At 50.4% G+C, this 10,211-nt stretch overlaps 1 protein-coding gene across 1 annotated transcript; it reads right to left on the bottom strand.

Moving 5' to 3' along the window:
- Positions 1-3,369: 3,369 nt before the first annotated feature.
- On the bottom strand, positions 3,370-4,422 carry LOC119562472 (vegetative cell wall protein gp1-like). The gene has a single exon (XM_037875668.1). The coding sequence runs from the start codon at positions 4,420-4,422 to the stop codon at positions 3,370-3,372; it is 1,053 nt and encodes a 350-aa protein (XP_037731596.1).
- Between the last annotated feature and the right edge of the window lie 5,789 nt (positions 4,423-10,211).

The following is a 10,211-nucleotide window of genomic DNA, read 5'->3' on the forward strand; positions in this document are numbered from 1 at the left end:
CTCTCCATCGATGCTCTGAGTGAGGACTGCTCCAAGTCCTGCATCACTTGCATCCGTCTGAAGCTGGAACTTGTATTCAAAATTTGGGCAGGCCAGTACCGGTGCGGCCGTTAGTCTAGCTTTGAGTGTCTCAAACGCCTGCTGTTGGGGCTCCTCCCAGCTCCACTTGACCCCCTTCCTGAGGAGTCGGGACATGGGCTGAACGATGGAGGCGAAATCCTGGACGAAGCGTCGATACCAAGATGCGATGCCCAAATGGCGACGGAGTTCCTTGACGTTGGTTGGCGGGCGTAGTCCCTGGATAGCAGCTATCTTATCTGGGTCCGTCCTGATGCCTTCTTCGCTGATCAAGTGGCCTAAGTATACCAGCTTTTTCTGGAAAAACTTGCACTTGCCTTGATTCAGCCGAAACTTTGCTTCCCGCAGTCGTCGGAAGACTTCCCTGAGATTCCTGGCATGTTCCTCCCACGTCGCCCCGATGACGATGATGTCATCCAAGTAGGCAAAGGCGTGGGGTTCCATATCCGGCCCGATGACGCTGTCAAGGGCTCGCTGGAACGTTGCTGGGGCAGAATGCAGTCCAAAGGGCATGACTTTCCAGTGGAAGAGTCCACGCCCAGGGACGGTGAAAGCCGTGCATTCGCGGCTTCCTTCCGCCATAGGGATCTGCCAGTATCCATTCTTAAGATCCAGCGTTGAGATGAACCGGGCGTTCCGTAGCCGCTCCAATATGTGGTTGATTCGTGGGAGTGGGTACGCATCGGGTATGGAATGTGCGTTGAGTTGTCGATAGTCGACGCACATCCGCATATCCCCTGTCTTCTTCCGCACGAGCACCAGCGGGGCGCTGTGCGGGCTACGAGAGGGCTCGATTCGGTCGTCTCGTAATAGCTCGTCCAACTGCTGATTGATTATGCTCTGCATGGCGGGGTTCTTTGGATAATACCGCTGCTTTAGTGGCTTATTATCCCGGAGAGTGATGGTATGCTCGGCGATCTCCGTTGGCCCGCTTAGCTCGTCGAACAGCTGTAGCTCCTCCTGTAGAAAGTGGGCGGTTTCCTCGGCGTGAGGTTCTTTGGTCACCTGTAGCCTGGTTGGGTCCTCCGCTACAGTGGCCAGGTGTCCGTGGGGACAGTGGCTCCGGAACGGGTTGTGCTTCCGTGCGCTGGCTGCGTCCGACTGGGCTGGCAGCTGATATACACCGATTTTCCGTTGTGCTTCCCGCGGCCCAGGTGACGTGGCTGGTTTGCGCGTGTGAGTTTCCACCGTTGTGGTGGCCAACATGGCGCTCGTGGAGGGGCGTCGAAACGGGTTCTTCTCCTTTGCCGTGGCGGCGTCCGCCTGCGGTTGTAGGCCGTAGCTGTTCTCCGTGGTGATGCAGGTTCCCGCGGTGTCGCCTGACGGGTTCCTCGACAACGGGGGTCCCGAGGGGTCAGGACTTGTCTTCCGCACTGGCGCGCTTGGCTTTATGTGAGTCCTCGGAGCATGCTTTGGAACTGTTTTGGTTCCCCCCTCGGTGCCTTGCGATGATTGCGGCGTACCGGGTGTGCTTGGGGATTGCGCGGTTGCGGCCGTAGGAGTCGCCCGCGTATCTGGGGTTGGTTCTACCTTCCGGGTGGCCGGTGGGGCTAGTTGCAAGCAGACTTGCCCGCAGATTAGAGTTGCGCTGATGGCGCAAAGAAAGTCGATGCCCAAAATCACTTCATCCAGGATCGTTGGCAGGACTAGTAGCGTCAGCCCGATCTGTCGGTCGTTTAAGCCGACTTGCGCCCGGAGGGCCTTGGTCACCTCTTTCTGGGATCCATCCGCCAGAGAGATGCGGGAGCGGACTTCTCTGCTGTTTCTTCCTGAGTCTAAGCGCTTGGCGATCGCTTCGCTGACAAAGCTTCGCGAGGCTCCTGTGTCAATTGTTGCCGAGAAAGGTTGTCCCTCGATGGTAACATTGGCAACAATTCGCCCCCCCGCCAGGCGGAGTGGGGAATCTAGTGATGGGGGAGCACCGAGTGGGTCACCGCAGGCTCCCGACGTGGGCGGCGACCCTGGCCGTTTTCCGTCCGGCGGCAGCAGTCGATGGTACGGATGTTTCGTTTCCCACAGTCCCAGCAGTGCATCAGCGGTGGGTTTCGGCATTCTCGTGCGAAGTGTCCAATTTCTCCGCAGCGGTGACAAGCTCGGCCGATGTCAACCGGTGGTTCCGCTGCCTGGGCGATCATCCCGTTGGATATCGCCGGCCTCCTGGGTCCAGAGGGCGTTGGAGCGAGAAAGTTCTGGGGTCTAGGTGCGGGTCTTCCGCTGCTCTCCCTGCCTGAATTCCAGCTTGCGGTTGGAATTAGGGCTGCATGTCGAACGGGGTCTCGATCCCGTGCGATCTCGAACGCAGTTGCCAGTTGGGTAAGCCCCTCTAGTGAGGAGAACTCATGTCGCCGTATGAAAAGCTGGTACTCCGGCATCAAATTCTCGTAGATCCGCTCGAGCTCCTGGTCTAGTGAGTACTTGGCGCGTTGCATCATCAGGCGTAATTCCACTACGTATATTTTGAAGGGCTCGCCCACTTGTTGTTGCCTGGTCCGGATGGCATCTTCTAGGCTCTGGTAGTACCGCGGAGGCAAGAAAAACTCCAGAAACTCTCTCCGGAAAGTTTCCCATGGCTCGATGTGCATTTGGTATGCCCGGTACCAGCCTTCGGCGCGGCCTGAGAGAAGTCCAATGATGGCCCGCGGTATGTCACTCGTTCTCACATTGTAGGTAGTGGCACCTTCCTCGATGCGTTCTATAAAATGAACGGGGTCTGACTGTCCGTCAAACAGTACGCCCCATCCTCGCAGTTTCTCGGCGAACACTGCCGCGGATATAGGGCTGTGCGGAAGATGGGCGGCTGGGTTGGCGGCCGGTATCTCCCGTCCAGGGCTTTTCCGGAGGTTCCCTAAGCAGGGCACGGGAAGAGTGTGATCCTCAATTCCGGGCATCGGTGAGGTGGCCCGACTGGTGGACGTCCTCTGGGTGGGTGCTTCCGGGTATATTGCCTCCAGTGCGGCAAAGCGCTCTCGTAGAGCCGGGCTGTGGTCTCCTCCGCCGATAAATGATGCCAATCGTGGTCGTAGTTCGTCTACTTGGCCGTTCGGGTCAAGTCCAAACTCTTTTAGCAGAGCCTGCAGCTCGTCCTTCCGGCGGTAGGCGATCCACCTGACCCCCATGTTTGCGGTCGTGGAATCACCCCCGGATGCGGTAAAAAACCTGTCCTCTTCCAGTCCGGCAGCTGCCGGATCTGGCTTTGATTCTGCGTCCTCTGACGTTTTCTTTCCCGAGAGACTGGGCATACGCGCGGTGGCGCTGCCGATGGCTCTGCTGGGGATCACTTGGTGAGCGCTCCTAGTGGCGTGACTGGGCGCTGGGCGCACGGCAGATGCTGCTGACGTGCGGCACTGGCTGACCGATGTGGTTGCGGCTGGCGCTCCCGTTGGCGCTCGGTGAGTGCGGCTGGTGAGCGGCGGTGCTGATCGTTGGGCGCTCCTGGTGGCGCTCGTAGCATGGCGGGTGACCACGTATCCGGCGCGTTTGGCGCTGCTGAGGGCGCGGTTGGGCGCTGCTGATGGGCGCTGCTATGGGCGCTGCTGTGGGCGCTGCTGGTGGCGCTCGGTGGGTGCTGCTGATGGTGCAAAAGACGCCGCCCGATGGGCGCTGAACGCTGCTGAGGGCGCGGGGCCGCTCGTTGCGTGCTCCTGGTGACGCTCGTTGTGTGGCTGGTGACCACGTGTCCGGCGCTGTTGTTGGCGCTGCTGGTGGCGCTCTGTGGGCGCTGCTGATGGTGCAAAAGACGATGCCCGATGGGCGCTGAACGCTGCTGAGGGCGCGGGGCCGCTCGTTGCGTGCTCCTGGTGACGCTCGTTGTGTGGCTGGTGACCACGTGTCCGGCGCTGTTGTTGGCGCTGCTGGTGGTGCTCTGTGGGCACCTGATGGCCACGTGGGTGGCACTGCACGGCGCGGGACGCTGCTGGGTCTGCGCTGCTGATAACGCGGCTGGCGGCGCGGGTGACGCTGCTGAGGGCGCGGTGGCCGCTCGTTGTGCGCTCCTGGTGGCGCTCGTAGCGTGGCTAGTGACCACGTATCCGGCGCGGTTGGCGCTGCTGAGGGCGCGGCTGATTGGCGCTCCTGATGGCGCTCGGTGAGTGCGGCTGGTGAGCGGCGGTGCTGATCGTTGGGCGCTCCTGGTGGCGCTCGTAGCATGGCGGGTGACCACGTATCCGGCGCGTTTGGCGCTGCTGAGGGCGCGGTTGGGCGCTGCTGATGGGCGCTGCTATGGGCGCTGCTGTGGGCGCTGCTCGGGGCGCGGTATGCGCTTGACGGCTTCGTGGGAGGCCACGTGGCTATGTGGCGCTCCGGGAGTGGGTTGGCGTTGGCGGGCGCAGCGTTACGGGATCCCATACTCTAACTATTCCTGCGGTCTCCTATCTTTCTCTAAATCTCGTCTACTGGACATGGGTCTTTAGGCCATGCGGTTGGTGATAAAAACCCAACTCTCCTGAAAGATATCTAGTCATCCTTATTCGTCCCTGTTCGGGCGCCAAACTGTAAGGACCTTTTTCATGGGCTGGGATAAAACTCAGTCCGGCCAGGGTCCTCTACAGTTAAATTTGTAGAAAAGTATTTGGACGAAACTGGACGGGGAGTTGCCGCGGGGATTTGTGGGGAAAGGAGGCCAGAGTATCCGCGTTGCACCGAGTAAGCAGCTCTAGAGCAACACGGAACCCGAAAGGTATAGTGGAGGGCGGGGCTGCTCCCGGCGAAAATACTAACGAAACGAGTGGCGTAGCCGATCCCTGAGAAAATACCAACAAAACTGCACGGCGTGGCCGTTCCCCCTGGATGTGCGACTCACAAGCTACTGGGGTAGGGGGTAGGGATCCGAGGGGAGGATGGCCGGAGGCGACCCTTCCCTGTGCTCCCTGTGGTCGATCGAGTGGTCGTTTGCACTGAGTAAGCTTCTCTGGCGCAACACGATTCCCGACCGGCACAGATCACTGCACGTGGCTCGCGACTACCTAAACCGTATTTGGGGCGGGGTTCCCAGGAGAGGGTGGCCAGAGGCGATCCTTTCCTGTGCTCCTTGTGGGCGATCGGGGGGGTCGTTTGCACTGAGTAGGCAGCTCTGGCGCAACACGATTCCCGACCGGCACAAATCACTGCACGTGGCTCGCGCCTACCTAAACCGTAATTGGGGCGGGGTTCCCAGGAGAGGGTGGCCAGAGGCGATCCTTTCTTATGCTCCTTGTGGGCGATCGGGTGGTCGTTTGCACTGAGTAAGCAGCTCTGGCGCAACACGATTCCCGACCGGCACAAATCACTGCACGTGGGTTCCCGAAAAATACACAAATTCACACGGACACATACTTCTTCATTCTCTCTTGTCTTTATTCTTCGCTAGTACTACTACTACTACCCCTACTCGCACTCAGTCTGATCGCTATTGTCTCCTATTGTCCCACTTACTCCTTGGATCCGGCGTGCCGACGCTCGTGCCGCTGTACCACTCCGGGTTGAAGTCCGCTCCTAGGTCTGATCACCTTGGCTGCCATTCGAGAAAGAGACCGAGCTTCCGCCCTTGCGGCCGCATGTAAGCCCGGCTGGCCGGGTTTCTTCGTTTCCCAACACAGTTTCTTATCGAACCTCCCGCCTATCGCTATCGGCACTATCAGCTGTTGGCCCTCGGTCGACCAACACTGGGTGGTTTTCCAGCCCTGGTGCGCGCAATATTTAAATCGGATAGGCTTAGCTTCTAGTTTGAACTTAAATAAATTGCCTTCGTGGCGTAACGACTTATATTATAATTATATTATATATTACAACTTATAAATTAATGGCCTTCGTGGCGTAATCTCCAGTTGTATGCCTTCGTGGCGGAAATAGAAATGGCGAAATGTGGAGGGTGTGTTTCACGCATCCTCACATTACAAATATACAATTGATTTATTTTGGCACAATTACACTGTAGTACGTACAATTTACATACAAATAATTATTATTTTATTTAATTATTTTTTTTTAGTTTGAATGTTCAATGTGCATATGTACAATCATACATATTTATTATGTTATTTTATTGTGTTCATATTGAACTAAATTATCTACACTTTACTTACCTGTGAAAATATTGATGTAAAATTGGTGGCAGAAAGAAACAAACTTTTTCAAAACACGTAGCACGAATTTCACTTTTCAGAATTAAAAATTCAACTGACGAGATATGCAAGAGACAAGAAAAACCGCGCGCTCCCTTGCATGTTCCGTTTTGTCATTATAATTTGTTTGTCAAGAGAAAGTACCGAAAAAAAACGATCGTAAAAAAACGGTTATCGGCAACGTTCGGATTTTATTATACCCGTTACTCGTAGAGTAAAAGGGTATACTAGATTCGTCGGAAAGTATGTAACAGGCAGAAGGAAGCGTTTCCGACCCCATAAAGGATATATATTCTTGATCAGGCCGAGTCGATCTAGCCATGTCCGTCTGTCTGTCCGTCCGGATGGACGCTGAGATCTCGGAAACTATAAGAGCTAGGCTATTGAGATTTGGAGTGCAGATTCCTGAGCTTCTTTCGCAGCGCAAGTTCGTTTCAGCAGAGTGCCACGCCCACTCTAACGCCCACAAACCGCCGAAAGCTGTGGCTCCTAAAGTTTTGATGCTAGAATACAAATTTTAACTGAAATGTATTGTTCTCATCAATACCTATACCCAAACCGCCCACAAACTTCAAAAAATCGTAAATATGAACGTGGATATCTCGGAAACTATCAAAGATAGAGAATTGGGATCTCAGATTTAAGTTCCGTAGCCTTGTTAGCAGCGCAAGTTTGTTACTCGAATATACCACGCCCACTCTAACGCCCACAAACCGCTCAAGCCTATGACGCCCACAATTTTTATGCTAAATACAAACTTTTAACTGAAATGTATTGGTCTCGTCAATACCTATAGATTGATCCAAAAACAAATTTGGCACGCCCACTTTAACGCCCACAAACCTCCCAAGCCTGTGGTGCCCACAATTTTCATGCTAGATAAAAAATTTTAACTTAAATGTATTAGTCTCGTCAATACCTATCGATTGATCCAAAAATAAATTTGCCACATCCACTCTAACGCCCATAACGTTTAAGTCTGTCTACCGCCGGTAGGTGGTGCATTTCAATCTCGCTTTGCTGCGTGCATATCTCCATTTCCCTTTGATCCCTTTAGCTGAGTAACGGTTATATGATAGTCGAGGTACTCGACTATTGCTTTCATCCTTGTTTTATTTTGCATTTGCGGGAAAACTAACAGTTTCCCAGGGACTGAAAATTGAGACTTTTATTTAAATAGCCATGTTTGTTTACGTACACAAAAGTAAAAACTGTGGTTTATTGTTATTAATATTCATTTTTAACGATTTTTAACCACAAACATAAGTTTTAAGAACAAACATCTCTTATTTTTGGTCTCTAGGATCTTTGCACTCAATAAGATTTTTAAATTCTTTCACAGATTCATTCATTTGTTTATTTATATGCATCATTTGTTGTTTTTCACGTCAAAAATTAATATTTTTTACAGCTATTTTTTGTCCGCCACGTGTTTTTTTGGTAATCTTGTATTTTCCTTTGTTTTAATATACTTTAACTTGTTTTTTCTCTCACTGTTTAAATAAATATTGGTCTGCGACAGACTTACCTGGGTATCGTATAGGTATCACTTTTAAACCACTGGTTTATTTTATTTAACTAAGTACGTTTATTGCGGGCAATTCTAACTCCTTCACATAAGTAAACGCAAGTGAAAGACGAAAAAAGACGCGTGCCTTCCAGAAAAAAGAAAAGAAAAAAGAAAAAAAGCAACAACAACAACGGTTCCGCTACTCCGTTGTTGCTCTGTTTTTTTGGCATGTCCCGTTTGGTCTATGCTCCTTGCACTTAAAAGAAGGGTATTTATAGACGTATCCGACTATGCAAATCGTTATATAAAAATATATTTTTAAAACTTCACATTTTAATAAATAATATTAATAAACATATAAATTTTTTTAAGATATACAAATATTTTAAAACCCAAACCTATAATTTTAATCTATAATAATCTTTAATTTGAATCTATATAAACATATAATTTAATTGTTTTAACATTTACGAAAAAATGTCGCATTATTTAAAAGGCAAGGGTGCACAAAAGTCTATATATTTTAATTGCTGAGCCTCCTTGCCTTCACCCGCATTTTTCCAGTTCCGACATTGCGAGACAGGGAGAGCCCAAAAGTACTTTTTGTGCGTTCTCTTTGCGCATCCCGACTGAGAGCGCGTCTCTTTGCCGCAGTTGCGCTCAGCTCTGCCGGCGTCGAGGGGTGCTCTGCCGACATCGCAGTCGACTTCGTGATGATTGGGCGCTTATACTCAATTGTGGAACTGCAGGGAATGCATGCCTATGTTAATTTAAGCACTCATTTTCATACAAGTTGAGCGCAAAAAAAAGATGCTGTTTTCAAAATAGAAGATCAGAAATAAGCCGTTAAACGACTAAAAGCAGCCCTCATAGTCAGTCCTGAAGATTTGGAATCAAGGTGCTAGTACTCAATTACACGATGACGCTTCAAAGCATGGCTTCGGTGTCACCCTGCTGCAACAACATGTTGGTAAGAAGCACCCCGTTTTTTACTGAAGTAAGAAAAACACAAAAGAAAAAAAAAACAGTTACTTGCATGAGGTAAGGGCAGTTTTCTAGCGACGGAGAGACTTCGCCAATATTTGCTGGGTATTACGTTTGACCTGGTAACGGAAAAAATATATTCCTCGAGAAGTTACGCTGTGGTTGATATAGTTACAAAATATTACCTTCAACGTTGAGTACCATGCAAAAACCAGATTGCAACATGTCCACAGGCTTAGTCGTTTCCCTATAATAATCGTGTCTTCCGAAGTTCACACGCAGATCAAGAGATCACAACAAAATGATTAATATTGGACCTTAAAGAAGTTGGAGCCGGATTGGGATCGGGGTTGTTTCGCCTGATGCTGCAGGAAGTCGCCCAGCATCCTGGCAATGGCTGGTAATGGCTTCTTCAACTGTCCCTTTGCGGGCCCCCTTTTTTCTCCTCCCAACAGAAGGCAGCCCGTTTTCCATCTGTGCTTTAGCTGCCAAGTAGTTGGTTGAGGTTGAGTCCTGTGGTTCCCCAATGCAGAGCTCGTCGGATATGGTTCTGCTAAAAAGATACTTTTATTAGTACACTGTAATCAAATTCTTTTCTCCAGAACTTACTTTCTGTGCGAGGACACGCCTTGCAGGGTGTCCATGTAGAGAGCGAAGTCCCATTCGGCATGTTCCTTCCCACTTAGATTCTCTAGTGGATCTCATCAGCACTTCAACTATTCTGTGGATTTGGCCTTTTGTGGTATTTCTTCCTGTCGGCGAAGTCCCACAATAATGGGCTACAACTTTTCATCTGCACCGACCTCCTGCAGGCTTTTTCAGGGGTTTCCTTCCATTTTTACACATTTTTCAACACCGCTTTTAAAGGAAGGAGAAAGGAGAAGAAGATTTTAAGTAATGCACACAACTTTAGACACATGGGAACGCATGCAATCCAGCAGGACTTCCACATATTCCACCTTGAGAAGAAAATAAAGCAGACAATTTCCAACTGAATCGAGTGCATCACACATAATCAAAAATTGGGAAAGCTGGACGACTACTTCAACTCTATAAACATACAACTTTGCATGTGGATCATCTGGATACATATTTGCAATTGTGCATGGCTTTTCTAAGTACACTTGGGTATTTCCTTCTAAGTCAACGAACGCAGAGGAAGTTATTAAACATTTAATGTTCTGGGTCTCAATATTTGGCAGCCCATACAGAACTATGAGTATTTACATCACACTCTTTTAAGGAATTCTGCTCAGCGAAAAATTGATCACATTGAGACTACAGCCGGGATGCCAAGGGGTAACGAAAACCGCGAGTAAGTAAATATACTGTCAAAAATGTCAGCAACGGAGCCCGCAAAGTGGTATAAGCACACATCACAAGCACAGCAAGCCATAAATGCACATGTCCAAGCAGCAACTAGCTTCTCCCCATTTCAAGTTATGTTTGGTATGCGAATGAGGAACAACTCTAGTGCCGAACACGTAAAGATCCTTGAAGATGAGATGCTAGTAAATCAACAATTAGAACGTAATAAGATT

The sequence above is a fragment of the Drosophila subpulchrella genome, unplaced genomic scaffold, assembly GCF_014743375.2.
Source record: "Drosophila subpulchrella strain 33 F10 #4 breed RU33 unplaced genomic scaffold, RU_Dsub_v1.1 Primary Assembly Seq51, whole genome shotgun sequence".
NCBI classification, from domain to species: domain Eukaryota; kingdom Metazoa; phylum Arthropoda; class Insecta; order Diptera; family Drosophilidae; genus Drosophila; species Drosophila subpulchrella.